General features: G+C 39.3%; 1 protein-coding gene across 1 annotated transcript; it reads right to left on the reverse strand.

The window, feature by feature from the left end:
* Positions 1–1,356: 1,356 nt before the first annotated feature.
* On the reverse strand, positions 1,357–5,494 carry LOC133130654 (signal peptidase complex catalytic subunit SEC11A-like). The gene is made up of 6 exons (XM_061245381.1): positions 5,300–5,494; positions 4,686–4,795; positions 4,271–4,420; positions 2,781–2,900; positions 2,333–2,390; positions 1,357–2,225 (listed from the first exon to the last, which is right to left on the reverse strand). Exons 1-6 carry the CDS (start codon positions 5,348–5,350, stop codon positions 2,175–2,177), a joined length of 540 nt encoding a protein of 179 aa, XP_061101365.1. The 5' UTR covers positions 5,351–5,494; the 3' UTR covers positions 1,357–2,174.
* Positions 5,495–20,495: the final 15,001 nt, after the last annotated feature.

Below are 20,495 nucleotides of genomic sequence, written 5' to 3' on the forward strand. Positions count from 1 at the left end.
ACCCTATCTTTGTCCTCTCTGCCTCTGGAAGAAGACTGCTGAGTGAAATAAAGTAAGTTACAATGAATATACCTTCCGATCATATGACCAAGGATGGTTGCAGAATAGAGGATAACCTTAATATAATTTTGAAGTGATTGCTTTCATTTTACTGCTCTAAACAGTCGAGCATTGCTCCAGTAGGCACCACACCAACACAGCCAATGCCCTAATGAACCATTGGGGGTTCGGGTTTAATTTAAGCCTCAAACAGGAAGCTCATTTTGAAAATTATAATTACAAAGTCATTCAATAGCTAGTAATATTGTAATGTCTCGAGCTGGTAGGTTGTGCTGGGCCACACATTACCACTTCTAACAAAGTCACTTTAGATGCAGTGCATCTGTAGCACTGTGAAATTGATGCAAAGCCACTCATTCTCATATAGAGGAACACCCTGGAGAGCAGAAAGCTCAGTGTGGCTGAGTTCTGCTATAACCTTTGTACATAGAAAGCCTCCTCCGGCCTAGTGGTTAATCTTATTTTCTGTCTTTCAGTCCCAACCTCTGAAAGATTTATGTGAAATAACCCTGCTCAGCAGGTTGATTTATCCTCGTCACCGTCTCTCTGGGTTACACTGTGTAGTGAGTCTTGGGTTCACAAGATTTGTGAACCTTTTTTAGTATAATTTTACCACCACATCTTGACCAATTTATCCATCGCAAAACAGGCAATAAAAAAAGGTTCAAAACAATTACTGCAAATATGACCGGAAAGAATCGTACTTGAAATAATGTATTATTACTTGCACACACATTGGGTTCGTTCCAGTCGCTCACTTTATCAGTCCTTGTCTCCTCTTTCCACAGAAATCTCATGCTCTCATCGTTCCCTCCTAAGGAGCGAGGAAAGGACACGAGGAAGCAATGGCAGGAGTGAAATTAAACCACTGTGATTCTGCCCAACAGGGGTGAACAGCAAGGGCTGATCCGCTTCAGGATTTTGTACCAAATTCTGCTCTTAATTATTTACTGAGCGAAATCATGTCTTGATCAGACATCTGTATATGTACCAGCTACAGCTGTAGACTGCAAGTGTACCCTAAAGATTTTACTCTGCTAAAGTACAGGAGTGAACCAACATAATTTATAGAGCTGCCAGTAAAATAAATTAAGAACAAAAAACAGCTTGCAGACTGGCCCTCCAGGACCGGAGTTGTGCACCCCTGAATTAAACAATTGTAATGAACCTGTTGTGTGAGGACATGAACAAGGTCAAGCCAGTGTCAGTTGCAGCAGGGCCAACACTGCATACAGTACATCTGTCGACATACGTCAAAATATGACTGAACATTGTTGATGTATTTTCACTTGGGGAAAGAATTCTTAACTATGTTTATTAAAGCCATTCTTGAATAAGTGAAACATCAAAATTATATTTTTACATAAGTTAAGATGACAAAACTGTGATCTTTTCTAGGTTCAGGAGTAATATCTTACCTGACTGATCAGGAGTCTTACTCCATTAAAATCTGGTTCTTTTGAAAGCAATAAGGCTGCTAAATTAATTTCATATGCTTTTGCACAAGCCATCTCTTTTGTGTAAAAAGAAATACCCCCTTTAATAAAATTGAGTTTCCAAAGCAACACAGAACATGGGAGAATTTACCACAATTCACAGCACAAAAAAACAAATCCTTCCCAAGTGGATATAGGCAGCAGACTGTAAACACAGGAGCTGTCTGGAATATTCTTCCAACAGCTTTGACTTCTGTAGAAGCACACGGCTTAAATAGTTCATTTTTTGCACACAGAAACATCACATTTTAAGGCATGAAAAATTACCTGACTGCCCGGCTGCCTATCCACATTTATAAAAAATGAAAGAAAAAAAATTATAATAACAGTAAAGCCAAAAAAAAAAAAAGATTGACAATATCTACATAAGCAGTTGATTCATGGAGAATTAAAGAATCCATTGTTTATTTACTGTAACAGATGTCCTATCCTCTCGTGTGAAATGCATTTGTCAGCTAGGCTTTCATGACACACATCACTGCCCGGTGATAAGCAGATAGAAAATGGTGCTTGATGAATGATTCCTTCCCCATCCTCAGGCAGAGTGGGACTGGCGGTTAATGGAGTTGTTGATGAAACGGCAAAGCACCGGCAATAAATGTGGTGACAGGAGAGCCATCATTCCCGATGGACCAACACGAAGAGACCCAACATGAATAGAACAGCATACTGCATAATAAAGACAAAGAAGAGACAAGGAAGAAGTATTATACCTTACAAACTTACAGGTTCTCAAAAAATGCAATTCCCACAGACAAAATGGAAAAAAAGCTCACCTTAAATTTTGGGTAGTCATTCATAAGAATTGTCACAATCCCAATGTATGGCACAAACCTAGAAGAGAGGGATAAAGTTGCTGTCTGTGACACAGTTTTTTCCGACCAATACAGCATTTTGAATATGCCCACATGGATTTCAATGTGTCAAAAAGGACAATATTAGGATAGATTAAACAGGGTTGAGCTCAAAACACTGGGACACAAGCAAGCACATTCAATAAAAGTATTCAAGACATTTTACTACAGATGTATGGCAAAGTCATTTGTAAACTAACATGCCATCTCCAGTCAATGTCAAAATTAACAAGCGAGCCCACAAACAAATTGACAAACTGACATCAAATCTAGTTCAGTCAACCACAAACAAAAACCCCCTCCGTATACAATGAGAGGAATTACATGAGGGGAATGTTGCAACAGACAAACAACAGACCAGATGGCTTACCCTCTAGCCCTGCCCACGACATCCTTCTTCTCCAGCCAATGCTGTCCCTGCTTGTACAAGCCTCGGTCATCCACTGCATTATTGTCACCCTTGGTTAAGAACTTAATGTCTCCATTTTCTCTGAAAACAAGGATTTTTCATATTTGTGACGCAGCAGGCTTTAAACAACACGAGGCATGCATGACATATATGGTGGTCGTATTGGTATCGGCAGATAATAGCTTAAAACAGTCCATAAGCTAAGATAATAGCCGGTATGATGGGCTAATGATACAAACTATGTATCAGCAAAGCTAAACTGATGCCGATGTAGAAAGAGAATATTTCATGCTCAAAAGGTTGAAGAATCAGAAGTCATCTGCGCCACATTGGCTGAAAGTTAGGCTATACCAACAGAAATAACAGTGACTCATGCTCTCTATTTGAGAATTAAGTAAGCAAATTGAAATAAATAAAATAAATTTTTTCCCCCTTCATAACTTGATGTCTGCACTCGACTTCTGCCATGAATTGGAAAGTATTTCCTTACTGTACACACCTACCAACCACTAGAAAAAACACTGATATTACATAGCAACTTTATCATAACCAATATGAAACTTTAAAACATATATACAGTACTGTGCAAAAGTCTTAGGCATCTGTATAACATTCTGTCCAGATAGGATTCTTTCAAAAATAATTCAATGAAAGGTCCTAAATAAACGTACTATACATTTTACATTACATTTTAGTAATTTGGCAGAAGAGTTAAAAACTGAATCAAATCAATATTTTTTGAGACCACCCTTTGGCGGTAAAACTGCATCATTTCTATGAGATAGCCAACGCTGTCCTGCAGTTCTATAAGACAATCAGCAAGGAGGTTGTTCCAAGCATGTTGGCGAACTTGCCACAGTTCTTCTGCAGACTTTGGTTGGCTCCTTGCTTCTGATCTCAGACAGCCTTGATCAAGTTTTTATGTAAAAAGTAGTCAATTGCTTACAGTAATGTTACTTTTTTAATTAAAAACAAAAATGTCTCTAAAATAAAATCTTTTGGAAAATGAATATTTGAAAATCTGAAATGTGTTCTTTTATACTAACACACACAAAAAATAAACATATGTATAATAAAGTCTAGGGTGCCTAAGACTTCTGCACAGTACTGTATATAAGCCTGTGGTATTTAAGAGAGCAGCATATTCCATCATTCTGTTTCAGGGAAATAATAAATACGTCTTAAGAAAATTAACCTGGTCAGGTCAATGTTATAAGTAATGTTAAAATGTGTTAAAAATGAAAGGATGTTAAAGAACTTGGAGGGGACCACTCACAGGGTAGTGCTGCCCCTTTTTATCTTCACAAATGACAGAAATTACACTAATTATATTTTAAAGGTAATGAATCACACATGTTTATATGTTCAGTTTACTCATGAACATATACAATAGTGGAACTGCTTTTCCAGCTATCTACCTACAAAATCAGGGGAAATATCCAGGGTCTTACTTCTCATGAACTTTAAGAACTCTGTGCACAATGGGGATTTCTCTTCCCTCTATCCTGAAGACCACAATCTCTCCAACCCTGATGGGATCTTCCACTCTATTGGTCAGGAAAAGAAGGTCTCCTCGGTGGAAAGCTGGCTCCATGCTCCCACTGCAACCAATGGCAGATGGGTCAACAAAATCAGAAAACACAGCGCCACCGGTAGGTTTAACCAATTGTGGCTGGAATTATTGTATGATGTACATCATCCTTATGGACCATTCTAAATAACTATTAAAAACATACAATATAACAGGTTAAAATCAGTTTACTAAATGACAGCTGTGCCCATATTGGAGCACATTAAGTGTCATCTTTCACGTTCATTACTAGCCCGTGTAACCCGCCCAAATAGGTGAATAAATCGACGTCTTACCTCAGAACGACAACAATGGGACTCTCACTTCCGGTCACAACCATTAAACCTTTCCATATCATCAAGGCCGAGGACACGATCATGCCAAAGTTCAATACCTGGTAGTACAGCTGAAAGGCAATACAATAGAGGAATTAACTAAATTAAATTACAAGTATCAAACAATTTAACGTTTTAAGGCAGTGTCTGTATCTAACGACGTCTAGCCAATGTTAACTTGCCTAATTTGCGCTAAGCTAACTAAGCTGCTTTTCAAAATAGCTAGCTTATGTTTAAACAGCTGGCTACCCTTAAGGCTTTAACGATAGTTTATTGTGAATTTAAAGAGCTGTATACTGGCAATGTACTAACCGGCTATCTAAACTGTAGACATGAATGTAGCTAGATTGTGTTCAATATTGAGCAGCAAATAGTTACACGTGTTTCTGTAACGCATTCAGTTATTAAAAGGGGGTAGTTTGCAGTACAATTAATCGCTACCTAATGCGTTAAATTATATTATTGAAATAGGCTAAACTCCTTAGCTAGTGCTAGTGCAGTAACGTTAGTTTTATGAATAACGTTAATCCACGAACATTAGCTAGTAGCCAAACGTCACCTAAAGCTAAACGTACCTGGCGCTTATTCATCCGGCGGACGTCATCAAGGAAGTCTAAAGACATCATTTTTGCAGTGTATTGATCTATTCAATTCTGCACGCTAAAAATAAAAAACATGAAAATGTTAGCTAAATGAAAAGCCTAAAGAAATCAAACTGAATGCAGCTTTTCCGGTGTTTTACCACCGGAAGTCCTGCCTTTCGAAAACTTTATTGATAACATCAAGACCTACAGTCTATCGGAAGCAGCGACATAACTGTTCCGTGGAAGCAGTTTGTGAAGGGCCCCAAGTGAATTTCAAATTTTCAGGCATGAAACGGAAGTTTTATTATTATTATTATTATTATTATTATTATCTTTTAAAATCGAGAGTACAGACCCAAGAAGGGGATTTCCTGGTATATGCTTTCTTTCTCCTGTCCCCATAACACGTGGCTTGTAAAAACATGACTGGTTTACTTCTGAATTCTCAGGGTATCATAGAAAAGTGCTAGTCAATACATTTGTATAGATTGCATTGTCCTGTTCAATCTCGATGCAGTGCAATGTAACCAAATTATGACTCACTAAACCCCCCCAAAAAAGCTTTATTAAAGCATGTATGCCCAATTGTTCTTTCTTTCTGGTATCAACGAGTCAAAAATAATTTATTCCAAGACAGTGAAGATCACATGTGGCTCATTTACTGAATGCAGTGCAGACTGAGCCCTATAGCTGACACATCAGAGCTTTACCCCACCTCATGCCTGAAGATTGAAATGTTGGAGAGGGCTCATTTTGAGTTCATCCCTCGGGATTTCTCACTGCTGCAGGTATACAACATATACATGTACACATGTACACTGTTTAAAGATTTCCTGGAAACATCACAATGTAGCCTCAGTGTTTCCGCCAGTTATGTTAGGCCTACTTTCTCATTAGTGTGCTATGATTCTGGCTTCAGGCCATCTCTGTTTTACCCCCTGTCTTCTGTCTCTGCTTCCACATTCTCTTCCCCTTTCTTCTCTTTGCCAATAAAGATGACGAGGAAAATGAAAAGCCAGCTAGGGCTGAATGTAAGAGCTCAGGTTCGAATTTCTCACATTTCAAGTTTGTCCTACAAGGGAAAACAGGTTAATTAAACACAGAATTCATTGGAAGCACTAGGAGACGAAGAAGAGGATGGTGTACTTTATTGAACCCATGAGGGAATTTGTCCTCTGTATTTGACCCATCCTAGTAATTCAGGAGCAGTGGGCAGCCACAGTGCAGTGCCCAGGGAGCAGACAGCTGTGCAGATGTTATCGTGACTTGAACCACCTGTTCCTGTCATAGACCTTAGTCGCTACACTACTGGGTGGGGTCACTGTGTGTTGGTGCTTTGTTGCCTGAATTGGCCTCTTGGGTGTGGTATGCAGCCCGGCTCATTAGGGTCAACTGTGCATGTGAAGTCATTGCTCAGTCAAGGTGTGACGAGAGGGTCTTGGCCTGTTTTGCCTCTAAGATGTCAACATGGGCGTCTCCTTGGAAACAGTGCCATTTGTGCTTCAGTTTAACACACATTGTCCTAATTTTTCCATCATACAATAACCCATATTCCACCATGCTAAAAGACAACATCTTACTCTTCTTAGTAATGTATGTAAGCATACAGCTCAGAGCAGCCTGTTTCTATAATTTAATCTTCAATTTCAAATCTTCCATGAACAATATTACATGAGCATGTCTCATCTTTTTCTGATCACAAGGGTGTTTAAAGACATGATTTGAATCCATACTAGAATCTCCCATAATTAAGGCAGACAACACATGCACATTAGTGCCACCGCTTATCCTGCATGCCGGGCACTGCAGTGTATGTGATGCTTATGTAATAATAAGTATGCATGAATCCCTGACGCCTGCTGTTCAAGCCTAAACAAAAAAACATTTCCCTTCGTATTTTGAAACATGTAACTCACCGGAGCTTGAGGATTATTTTTCCAGAGGAATGATCTGTCTGTCTGCCATGCCTCAGCTCCACTTTGACACGTGACTGAAGCAGAGGTTTTGTTCTTTGCAACTGGTACTGCGGCACAAAATCCACAAATGGCATCTTTTCATCTAAACAATACATGTATTTCAAAGGGAATGGACTGATAAAACAGCAGCAGCAGGTGTTGCAAAGTATGCAGGTGGCTGTGCGGAACATTTAATTATCCGCAACTTCAGTTAGGAAACACTGAACACTGTTTGAAATGCACAATAAATGTTGCTGAAATTATTTTTTGAAAAGCATGCCTACTTTAGAAAAAGCATGAATACCATTACAACATTCAGTAAGAGCTGTAATTCCTAAAGTGGTCACAGTCATGTTGATACTATTAATAGCAATATGAGATAAACACTGTGCCATTTTAGATAACACAGGTTGCAAAGGTGGGTTGTCATTTATAAAGGCCCATTTCCCTGAAAAACATTGAGTATGTAGTCCCACAACTTTATTCCAAAGATTAGATACAAAATGGTCATCTTTTGTATTTTCAAATGTTGGAAATATTTCTGTAAAACCATGCTGTTTCCACAAGCGCAAATATGGCACATTTTATTTCAGTGTAAATGTGTGACATAGGGACCCTCTTTCCCATTCTAATAAGACACACAAGCACTTGGCACTTCCTCACGCCAGTCCCATGGCATTCTGTGTTAAGTAGGAGTGGGAACCACAGGTATGGTTTAAAAATGTGCAATGCCATGGTTTTCTACGCTGGCTGAATGTTGGACCATATTAAAGGAAGGCTGCCATCACCCCATCCCTCTCCCTCATCTCCAGTTGACACCAATGGTTTTGTGTGACGTAACATATTGGGGCCTCGTCCGGGATTTGAACCCCAAACCTCTCGTAATATAGACACAAAGACTTAAATGCCACAAAAGCTCAAATAAATTAGCACTAGCATATCATACAAGCCACTATAATTATTGTCAAATCAACCACAAACACTTGTGTCACTAAGACACAGAACTATAGTGTTTTACTACAAGACAAAATTACTATTGGTATGTGAAAATCATAGCACATGGGCTCAGTGCTCAAACCCCAAGACTAAAGTGCAATACAACTACACTCACCAGTGCATCACACAGTGCCAAGTAGCACAAATCACAGTACCATACAAAGCTCAAAACCAGCTGAGTGGACTTTGGATTGTCATACCGTGTGAGCTTGCTCCCCCATTCCTTTACCTTCTCAGATTATTTTATGTGTATATTCCCTGTCTCTGCCTCAGTTTTCCCTGTGTGTTCCTTCAGGGCCCTGGAGGAAATGAGGAAGCGAAGGACATCAGGGCCGACGGCATACTGCCTAAATAAAGAGGATGCCTGGTTGCAGCGTGGAGATGCTGTGTAGGACTGGGTGTGTGTCAGCACTGTGCCTGAGATGATTGTGTGACTGCTGTCATTTGGTGTGTGATGATTGTGGTGACTGGTGTCTCCATTTGGTGGTGGAGGTGTTATGCAGCTCAGTTTCTGCGGGTGTGGCGTATTAATGGGCATTCTCACCCTGCTCCTTTGTCATTACCTTCTCAGGTGCTGATTGCGGGGAAGAGCACCCTCTTAACCTTTAACCCCCTCGCTCCCAATGGCTCTCTGTTTGCCAGAACGTCGAGCAGAAACCTGCAGAAGAAAAATACTTTTTGTCACTAATCCTTTTGTGTTATGGTCATCAAGAAAATTCAACAGGGAAACATAATAAAAAATGAGAAGCCATCTGGTGACTAAAAAATGTTGAGAGTCAGATAATTGACCAGTTCATGACTGTGCTTTGTTGGACTGTATACATGAATATAGCAGCCCTGCACACAGGTCCTGCATACTGTACACAGTATTTTACACGGCGCAGAATACCTGTTCCAGCATCCATTTCAGACCATGGCAGAACCTACACAACTGGCTATTAACTGGCAAGTTGCTTGGTTACAGGTATGCATTCAAATCTTCGCCTTCCTGACCAATCACATGGCCAGGACCTGCATTATTTGGCCACTGTTGCCATGCTCTTATTCCATGACTATAATGAGCTGCATGCATTGAGTTCACTAAAGATCTTCTGGCATGCTTCATTACATCTATGTCACGTTAGATCCTCAGCGTAAATGTTGATTAAAAATGAACGGAGATAATCAGTTTTTCCCAGAAAGATGGGGAAGAAGAGTAATGCCTACAGCAGTTTATATCATGGCAAACAATGAAAATATTTATATGAAAGCACAGCTCAGGCAATAGATAAGCAGACACTTCCCCAAGACTAAATGAATTCCCTTATGAAAAATTGGAATGCACACTGTGTCAGTGGCTTTCTATGTCTTTATTCCATTCAATCATGTTGCTATCATTCACAACTACTGTATCTACCTAATTACATCAAAAATAAAACACACCTGATAAGTAGAGATACTATTGAAAGTTTTTTGCACAATATGATTGGTGTTTCTCAGTAAATTGGAATCATATTAATTTATACTGTATATACATTACATATATATATTTATACCTTCAGTAAAGTATTGTATGGTATAGACGTACATTTTTATATACTTGTATTATGTATTTTCTAATTTATGTGCAAATTTCGAACCGTGATAATATACAGGATATTGTTACTGACAAATGAAAGTAAATCAGGGCACACCCGATTGTACGGCTTGTGCAGACTGCTGGGTGTGAGCCACAGCTGCCATTTTCCTGGATGGGCTAAGCTGTCAGGAGACTGCAGCTGCGTGTCCCTGCTGTTGACCCCTGAGGGCAGACGTAGTGACGTTGTGTCCTCACATCGCACCACAGTCCTCCTGTTCTTTTAAGCGCTTTCATCCATCTCAGCTTTGAAGGAGGTTCCCACTGTGAAACGCTGCCGATGAAAAGTCCTGGAAGACAGCCCAGTGGAAGAGGCATTGCAGAGAGGGCCAGCAAGGTTTACTGTGATGGACGCCCTCATGTCTTTTGAAGGCTCAAAGAAACAACAGAAATATTTGAAATTTGTGCTGCCTGAAGTTACTCTTGCGCTTGCATTGCCAAATGTGCCTTCAACACCCCCTCTCTCTTCATGTTTCCAGTCTGCCCACGGATGCTATTCATGAATTATTGAGCCAAACTGTGGGTTTGTCTCTTCAGTCAATAAGTAAACTATTAATGAACCATTCGATCCATAATCCTATTAAAACAAGCAACTACTCTGTGAATCACTCAATCCACGTGTTCAAAAATGCCTCTGTAAAAGAGTTATCATACTAAATTATACATCTCAATATCTCCTGCATCTAAACTATTTATTGTCAAATATTTTTGACAGTACTTTTTCATGTTGGGCCTGTGTATTGTAACATGTTTATGACACAGGGAATCTGAGAGACAGGGCAGTCATGTCCCTACTAACATCATGAATCATGGCCCAAGTCACTGTTCCGCCTCAAGCAATTGTCTTTGTAATGGTAATTATTAGGTTTCACTCAGTTTTCTGTTGATATTGTTCTACGTAAGTCAAAATGTGTCATATCTGTGCAAACATACCTTTTGCAAATAAACAGTGTGAGGGTGTAAAGAGCTTTCCTTTATCTGTTTTCCAAAATGATCTTTTCATACTGTACTCTCATTTCCTGACAAAACTGTGCATTTTAAGATTAAATATTGTGATAATAAATTATTGTCAGCAAGTGCACACAGAACAAACATGCCTGTTCTGTGGCACACCGTGTCAACTGACTGATAATTACTCTTTATTCCTCCCATCAGTCTAGAATGGACGGCTCTTCTGTTTGAGATGAGTAATATCCTGTCAGTCATGGGCATATGACTGTTACAGTTAATAATAACTGCAAGTAAAATGTCTTTTTTGTTTTTTTTAATTTTGTATGTTTTGTACATTTATCAATGGCTTAATCAGTGTCTGTCAAATGGGCCCAAATCGTTTTCTTTCACAATTTCTTGTACATAAACGTTCTGTACTTGTTGATTTAACATTATAATTCTCAACAATCCCTCACAAATTATTCAATCTAGCCAATCTAAATATAATATTTGAGAAAAGATCATGATAGAGAAAATAAGAAACACAAATAATAATTTATTTATAATTTGGCGAATGAGCATATAGTTGTGACATAGTTACGGAAGTCCAAACGGCTTGTTTAATGCATACTGTTGTTTCTTCAGATGGATTGTGTGGATTTATTTGGGGATTGCGCATGTTGATACTTCCGCAGTGTTCCTATTGCACCTATAACTCCTTTACATTTAATTTTCCACAATATGGGACCTTTACTTTATTTATGTATTCATTTATTTGCATCTCTTCTTTTACCAAACACATAAAATGATGATGCCTTGAACGGGGGCATTCAATTAAATTTCTGGCCTTTTTTGGAATGGTTAAATATTTGCCAGCCTTCTCATAGTACTGATCAATTGATCACACATTCAGGCCAATTCTATTGTGTTGGTGCTCACTCAGGTTTGGAAACTTAATAAACTCATACTGTAGGATGCATTCTCCTTATCTGCAAATACGTGATTTGAAGTTTCCAGCAGGAGGCCAACTGGTATCTACACAGGGTCCCGTAACTGTGACTGCAGCGAGACAGCCCTGCTCTGCCACAACCCAGTGATTTTTTTCAGGCTACACCTCATTCACATTACTGTGCTCACATTGCTGCATTTTTGGGCTCTTCTTCCCTCCAGCTACTACAATCTCTGATGTGAATTGATCCAAAACCAAGGGGCTAGGGCCAAAGCATGAAAAATGTCTTTACACATAATTGTGTGTACTGTGCAAAAGTTTTAGGCAGGTGTGAAAAATGCTGTAAAGTAAGAATGCTTTCAAAAATAGAAATGTTAATAGTTTATTTTTATCAATTAACAAAATGCAAAGTGAGTGAACAGAAGAAAAATCTAAATCAAATCAATATTTGGTGTGACCACCCTTTGCCTTCAAACCAGCGTCAATTATTCAATGCCTGAGAAGTACAGGCAGATACTTATGCATCATGCAATATCATCAGGGAGGCATTTGATTGGCGCCAAATTTATTCTGCAGCAGGACAACGACCCCAAACATACAGCCAATGTCATTAAGAACTATCTTCAGCATAAAGAAGAACAAGGAGTCCTGGAAGTGATGGTATGGCCCCCATAGAGCCCTGTTCTCAACATCATCGAGTCTGTCTGGGGTTACATGAAGAGACAGAAGCATTTGAGGCTGCCTAAATCCACAGAAGAACTGTGGCTAGTTCTCCAAGATGTTTGGAACAACCTACCTGCCAAGTTCCTTCAAAAACTGTGCAAGTATACCAAGAAGAATTGATGCTGTTTTGAAGGCAAAGGGTGGTCACACCGAATATTGATTTGATTTAGATTTTTATTCTATTCATTCACTTCTCTTCATGCATTTTGTTAGTTGATAAAAATAAACCATTAACATTTCTATTTTTGAAAGCATTCTTATTTTACAGCATTTTTTCACAACTGCCTAAACCTTTGGCACAGTACTGTATAATTCACAATTATTCACACCCCTGATGAAGATAAAGGGCTATATTGCTGACCAATAGTAAAACAAAATATTTAATCTTTTATAATAGCACATTTGCTGATAAAAAGTAGTGCCTTAGAGAGGTATGTAGGCTATCACAATATTAACAATTTTAAAAGATCTAACGAGCATTGCACTATTTTAATGAATAATGTTTATTGTTGCATGCATAACAATGACACAGTAGATCAATATTTTGCTTTATCCCACAACATTGAATATTGAAAAACGATCTTTTCTGTTCAGTAAAGACTTTGTTCTGGAAATGAAAAAAAGTGACAATACAGGCTACTGATACAAATATAATCAAATGAGCAGGCAAAAAAAATGCAAAATTCTAAGGAGAAGAGAAAGAAAACTGAAGAGATAAAAGACGTGTTTGTGAGAGAGAGAGAGAGAGAGAGAGAGAGAGAGAGAGAGAGAGAGAGAGAGAGAGAGAAAGAGGGAGAGAAAGAGTGAGGTGAAGACTTTCCTTTTAAGCTGTAATAAACAGAGAAGGTAAGGTAAAGGAGAAAGGGATTATGGGGATATCCATTACATTCCATATTGATGGTAAATTCCAATGGTTCACTTTATTTTGACAGTAACTCCAGTATGGGATAGTGGGACGGATTATTGGCAGATAATGGTAGCCGGAAAGTGACAACACATACTTGCCTTCGTCTCTGAATTAAGCCAGTCAATAACCTTTTAATTGTAGTGTTGCACTGTAAGCTGTGCACATTGTACTTTACATATTATTTATATATTCACATTTAGATATTAGGGCTCAATACGTATTAGAAAGGTTTATTCATTCTTCAGTTCCTTGATTCTGGGAGGGTAGAGAATGTGATTGTTTTAATATTTACCTTGAATTTGATCATGTCCTCAAATGCTGTATAGGGAAGTTACCATTACATTACATTACATTACGTGGCATTTAGCAGACGCTCTTATCCAGAGCGACGTACAACAAAGTGCAAATCAAACACAAGAACAAGTGCAAAAGTGGACCTGAGAGGACAGTACAGTTCTGAGTCATAGTGTAAACATACAGAAATTCAGAACCAAAAGTTATGTAAACCTCAACAGGAAAATTATTATTATCACATTTTTTAAAGTTAGACCTTTTTTTATTGAGTTCAGCAGGGGTGATGTGATTTGGAGTAGCAGCTTGTTACTGTCACATTTTTAAAAAGTTGATCCTGATATGGATATATTGTTGTAAAAAGCTCCGTTTGATGTGCATTTGTACAGTGAAATGTTTGACTTCCTGTGCTGGCTTGGATCATATACAAATGATGACTACTAGGTTATTCCTTTTTTTGCTGACTTGATCATACCTGGTTTATTTTCAAATTCAAATAGTTTATGCCCATTTTTTTTAAAAATAGTTATGGATAAGATTTAAAAGCTTTTTAAATGTAAAAAGAGTTTAGTTTTGATGGCAACTTTGTTGTTCAAAGTAACCATGTTTAATTTTGAGCTCATTTTTTAGATTTGTTTTAAAGGAAATTACAATAATTGTCTTCAGACTGTTTCATTTCTTTTTCAATGTTCTTGCATTTTTCTTCCATTCTCTTATTTTGCATTGTATATGGTTTTGTGCTCTTTGTCAAGACTTCTTAAACTGCTCCCCATAGCAATACAGTCTAATGTGCTTTTCAATAAATGTATTCCATTTCATTCATTCATTCATTCATTCATATATTCATTCATTCATTATCATAACCCGCTTTTCCTGAACAGGGTCGCAGGGGGGCTGGAGCCTATCCCAGCTTACATTGGGCGAAAGGCAGGAATACACCCTGCACAGGTCGCCAGTCCATCGCAGGGCACACACACCATTCACTCACACACTCATACCTATGGGCAATTTAGACTCTCCAATCAGCCTAACCTGCATGTCTTTGGACTGTGGGAGTACCCAGAGGAAACCCACGCAGACACGGGGAGAACATGCAAACTCCGCACAGAGAGGCCCCGGCCCACGGGGATTCGAATTTAGGACCTCCTTGCTGTGAGGCGGCCTTTGTATTCCATTTGTGTACATAATTTTTTTTTTTTTTGTCGTTTTCTAGGCAGGAAATATTAAATCATCATCTCATGGATTTTGGTAAGTCGTTTTTTATTATAAATTCAGAGTTTAAGATTACAGTTGGGTGCACATAGATGGGTCTGGGGCTTCTGAGCTCTGCGTTTTTGCCGATCAAGAAGCGAGAGAGTAAATAAGTGCTCTCTGTAATTATGGTAGAATAGATTCCTTATGGTATCTTGGCACTACAACAATGTTGGAGGGCATTTGTATATGTAATACAGAAAAAAAGAAAAATGTACTGGGCCATATATGTGACTTCATTTATATTGAAGTAAGAGACGTAAACTGGGATACATAAACTGACTTAACCTGAGCTTGAAAGCATCACTGCACATACAGTGTATCCGGAAAGTATTCACAGCGCTTCACTTTTCCCACATTTTGTTATGTTACAGCGTAATTCCAAAATGGAATAAATTCATTTTTTTCCTCAAACTTCTACACACAACACCCCATAATGACAACATGAAAGAAGTTTTTTTTTTTTTTTGCAAATTTATTAAAAATAAAAAACTAAGAAATCACATGTACATAAGTATTCACAGGCATTGTTCAATACTTTGTTGATGCACCTTTGACAGCAATTACAGCCTCAAGTCTTTTTGGATATGATGCCACAAGCTTGGCACACCTATCTTTGGGCAGTTTTGCCCATTCCTCTTTGCAGCACCTCTCAAGCTCCATCAGGTTGGATGGGGAGCATCGGTGCACAGCCATTTTCAGATCTCTCCAGAGATGTTCAATCGGATTCAAGTCTGGGCTCTGGCTGGGCCACTCAAGGACATTCACAGAGTTGTCCTGAAGCCACTCCTTTGATATCGTTGTCCTGCTGAAAGATGAACCGTCGCCCCAGTCTGAGGTCAAGAGCGCTCTGGAACATGTTTTCATCCAGGATGTCTCTGTACATTGCTGCGTTCATCTTTCCCTCAATCCTGACTAGTCTCCCAGTTCCTGCCGCTGAAAAAAAACATCCCCACAGCATGATGCTGCCACCACCATGCTTCACTGTAGGGATGGTATTGGCCAGGTGCCTGGTTTCCTCTAAACATGACGCCTGGCATTCACGCCAAAGAGTTCAATCTTTCTCAAAGTTTCTCATGGTCTGAGAGCCCTTCAGGTGCCTTTTGGCAAACTCCAGGCGGGCTGCCATGTGCCTTTTACTAAGGAGTGGCTTCCCTCTGGCCACTCTACCATAAAGGCCTGATTGGTGGATTGCTGCAGAGATGGTTGTCCTTCTGGAAGGTTCTCCTCTCTCCACAGAGGAACGCTGGAGCTCTGACAGAGTGACCATCGGGTTCTTGGTCACCTCCCTGACTAAGGCCCTTCTCCCCCGATTGCTCAGTTTAGGCCAGCTCTAGGAAGAGTCCTGGTGGTTCCAAACTTCTTCCATTTACGGATGATGGAGGCCACTGTGCTCATTGGGACCTTCAAAGCAGCTGAAATTTTTCTGTACCCTTCCCCAGATTTGCGCCTCGAGACAATCCTGTCTCTGAGGTCTACAGACAATTCCTTTGACTTCATGCTTGGTTTGTGCTCCGACATGCGCTGTCAACTGTGGGACCTTATATAGACAGGTGTATGCCTTTCCAAATCATGTCCAATCAACTGAATTTACCACAGGTGGACTCCAATTAAGCTGTAGAAACATCTCAAGGTTGATCAGTGGAAACAGGATGCACCTGAGCTCAATTTTGAGCTTCATGGCAAAGGCTGTGAATACTTATGTACATGTGATTTCTTAGTTTTTTATTTCTAATAAATTAGCAAAAATCTCAAAAAAACGTTTTTCACGTTGTCATTATGGGGTATTGTGTGTAGAATTTGGAGGAAAAAAATGAATTTATTCAATTTTGGAATAAGGCTGTAACATAACAAAATGGGGAAAAAGTGAAGCGCTGTGAATACTTTCCGGATGCACTGTATAGTGGCTACAGTAAATGAGTTGCATCCTAACTCACTGTGGCTAATAGTACACTTTTCACGGCACTGTATATACTGTATGTAGGCCAACTGCTACTAGTCTACAGGGCCAAAGCCAATTAAGTCCACAGATCAATTGCCAGCTATCAAGATGAGTAGTCATAAAAAATAAATGCAATGTGAAATGCTAGATCATGCTAGCTTGAACAGGTTGTAAAGGATGGGGATGACTAGTTATGGGAAACAAAATCTCAAAACCAGCCTGTCAATGTTCATGCATTTCTTCCGAACATCGAAAAAAAAACTTGGTTCCAAGGATTTGGAACTTGTAGGCCTAAACCTACAACGTGCTAAATGTGCTGAAGCAAATGAGTTGTAATGTCACAACTTCACTGTCCAAACACTTCGTTTCTCTGCTTATTTCTTTCTTATGGATGGTTTTTATACTTTCACAGTGTGTCAATATAGCACCTTCAACTCCTTTATAATCCACATAACCAGTCACCAGCCATTTTCATTTTACTGAAGTGCACTCTCCATTTAGCAGTGCAGAAAAATATGTGGTCTTCTCCAAAGAAAGTAATGCTAGACACTGTTTTTCATCACACTGCAGTTAAGTTGGCCTTGAGTTGGAGAAAGTGACTTCATGCACAGCTCTACAGTTTGACCTGTAGGCAGCTAACTGAGCAGTGAGCATCACTGGTGCATGATTGTTGTCCCAGCTGACTTGCATTATTCCATCCCTGTGTGATACTGGAATCAGCTGTGAATATGTATGAGGAGGACAGTGAGAACACCTTTGCCTCCACATTAGCAGGCAATTTCAGTGTCATGACCCCTGCTGCCAGAGGGGAGAGCAAGGAGCGGGGGGTTGAGAGGGATATGTAGGGGGGGGGGGGAGTAAGAACACTTTTTTCAGAAGCATTTCCAGGATTATTCCTGTAGTCAAAAGTGTTCAAGAATAGTAACCTTCTTACTTTGGGCATGTCATTTTCAACTGGTGTTAACCTAAGGTATACCCGAGTGAAAAGTCTCTTTTGGGGAGATTTTTTGGTGGGTGGGGAGTGGATTTGACTGACATTAAATGAGAAGGGGGAAGCAGAGTTGTAGCCTATGGCTCTGGGTGGAAGAATACGCACTGCTGAATGAAAGGGTGTTGAATGGAGGGGAATGGAAAATTGACAGACATTTGATCTAAATACATTATGAAGAATTGACAAAATTGAGGAAAAAATGTATTTTGATTTCAGCTTGTGCTTGGTTTACCTGAAACAACTGGTATAGAAGCACCTAAATCAGGGGTCGGCAACCCTGGTCCTGGAGAGCCGCAGGGTGTGCTGGCTTTCGTCTCCACCTTAAAATAAGCAACCGATTCAGACCCAAGAAACCAGGTGAGGTGAGTTAACTGTGTAATCAACGGCTTTCATTGATCAATTAATGTAACAACGAAAGCCAGCACACCCTGCAACTCTCCAGGACCAGGGTTGCCGACCCCTGATCTAAATGAATCACTTCAAGTTTATTTTGCGATCATTGGTTCATACATTTTATGAAACTACTTGTAGAAGCTAAATACCATAATATCTCAAAATGGACCTGTCCAGCCAAAATAACCCTTTTCACTTGTGGTACCACCCCTTAAGGGGTTAAACTGGAAAAGCCTGAAATTCTTCATCTTACAAAAGCATTTCTTCTGAGTTGTTAACATCCTACATCACTTCTCACACTTTGCTAGCAGTTTTTTCTGGTGTTTTAAGGGAATACACCTCAATACTCTTCAGCTGGGTGAACATGAACATCACTGCGGTTTCTTACACTCTTTATAATTCCAGGCACACTTTAATTGATGGTAAGTTAAAAAAGTTTTTGTATGAACAGTACTATTCATACAAAATTATTATTAATTTGCTCTTAATTCCTTTCGTTTTTTTGTTTTTTGTTTTCCTTTTGTTTTCTTTCTTGTTTTTAGTTTTCAGCATTATTACAAAAAAATTTTTTCACTGAGCACTTTATTAGGTAGACCTGCACACCAGCAAATATTTAATCAGCCAGCTAAATGCAGATAATCATGTAATCATGCAGATGTGGTCAAGAACTGCAGCTGTTTTTCAGACCAAATGTCAGAATGGGGAAGAAATGTGAATGTGAAAACAAAAATTAAAGAGGTCAGTGGAGAAGGGAGGACTGGTCAAAGCTGACAGGAAGGTGACAGCAACAGGGACAATTAGACTAAGGGGAAAAATCCCTGCAGGGTTAAGGGCCTTTCTCAAGGTCCCAACAGTTGTGCAGATCTGATCCTGGCTACACCAGGGATTAAACTACCAGCCTTCCGGGTTCCAGTCATGTGCCTTATCCACTATACAGGTTGCCCAAAATAATTTTACAGAAATGCAGTATTCCAGTACAGGTGACTGCACTCCATTTTAAGACTGAAGTCACTGGTTGCCCGTGTGCGGGCATTAGTCCTATGAATGGACAAAATAGCCCAATACTCTCATACAATAGAGTTTGGAAAGGAATCATGTTTAAAAGGTTTTTTAATATGGTTCCTTTCCAAAGAGTACTATCTGGCCTTTTAATTCCCTCTTGTTATATTTATAAAAAACAGTTTTCTAAAAGCTGGATTTGGGTTGGAAGAAATGAGTGCGATGATGATAAACCAGAATGAACATGAACACTGACGATGGCTTGAACTTCACATGCCTACGCTCAAACTTAAATCTTTTGTATTTAAGTAGCATGCATTTAAGATTGAGCTTTTTCGATGTAAGGCCTGGCCATTTTTGAAGTGTATTTGTGGAGGCAGAGAAGAGGGAAGTGCTGAGGGACTGAGGTTGTGGGCTTTAGGGGAAACATCAAGAGCAACAGGTTCCACAGAAGAAGACAGGGGAGGGAGGTGCATGCAGTCACTGAGGTTTCTGGTTGATTTGTGTCAGTTACAGATCAACCTAATGAATGTATTGATTCAATTATCCAAATATAAGAGTTGTTTTAGCAGACATAGGTATGTGTCTTTGGTTAGGCAGCCTGTAGCCTGTAGCTGCCTTGGGTTTGGTGAGGGCAGCCTGTAGCGTAACCCTACATTGCTCTGGGGGATTGACTCCTTTGTCAATTGTAAGTCACTTTGGATAAAGCGTCAGCTAAATAACATGTAATGGTTGCTAAGAACAAGTCATCTAAACTCACTGAACACAAGTAATTTGTTCCACTCAAGCCAAGATTATTTATCACAGTTACCAACCTGTAATGTTACGCGTGTGTGTAAGTGTAAACTTCCGGTCTAAAATTGACTGGAAATTTATCTGGGCAAACTTGAACATTGTCCATAAATATTCAGGAAATCATCAGGCATCCTCAGGCAATTAAAATGATAAAATAAAGGCAAATGTATGAATGCAAAACCCACTGGATCTAAACTGAACTCATACCAAACCAATTCCTCCTGATAATGAATAATATTCATGTCTGCACAGACAGCTTTGGCTCTTGAAAGCCCCTTTGATATAATGGTTTAGTAACAGTTTATTCTCTGTTAGCTGAACTTGACCGGCAGTTTTTAGTAATATTGGTTTCTGTGTGAGCTGCAATTAAACCGTAAATCACTGAAAATAAATATACAGTAATGACATTGTTAAATAGAAGACGTGGGTTGATCGTGATGAGGAGTAAGC

The sequence above is a fragment of the Conger conger genome, chromosome 6 (assembly GCF_963514075.1).
Source record: "Conger conger chromosome 6, fConCon1.1, whole genome shotgun sequence".
Lineage (NCBI taxonomy): Eukaryota > Metazoa > Chordata > Actinopteri > Anguilliformes > Congridae > Conger > Conger conger.

Excerpts from the sequence above, each read along its gene's own strand:
- LOC133130654 (XM_061245381.1), bottom strand. The coding sequence starts at position 5,350 with ATGATGTCTTTAGACTTCCTTGATGACGTCCGCCGGATGAATAAGCGC. Across the intron at positions 4,796-5,299 it reads GCCGGATGAATAAGCGCCAG|CTGTACTACCAGGTATTGAA; the intron begins GTACGTTTAGCT and ends ATTGCCTTTCAG. Across the intron at positions 4,421-4,685 it reads CCCATTGTTGTCGTTCTGAG|TGGGAGCATGGAGCCAGCTT; the intron begins GTAAGACGTCGA and ends CATTGGTTGCAG.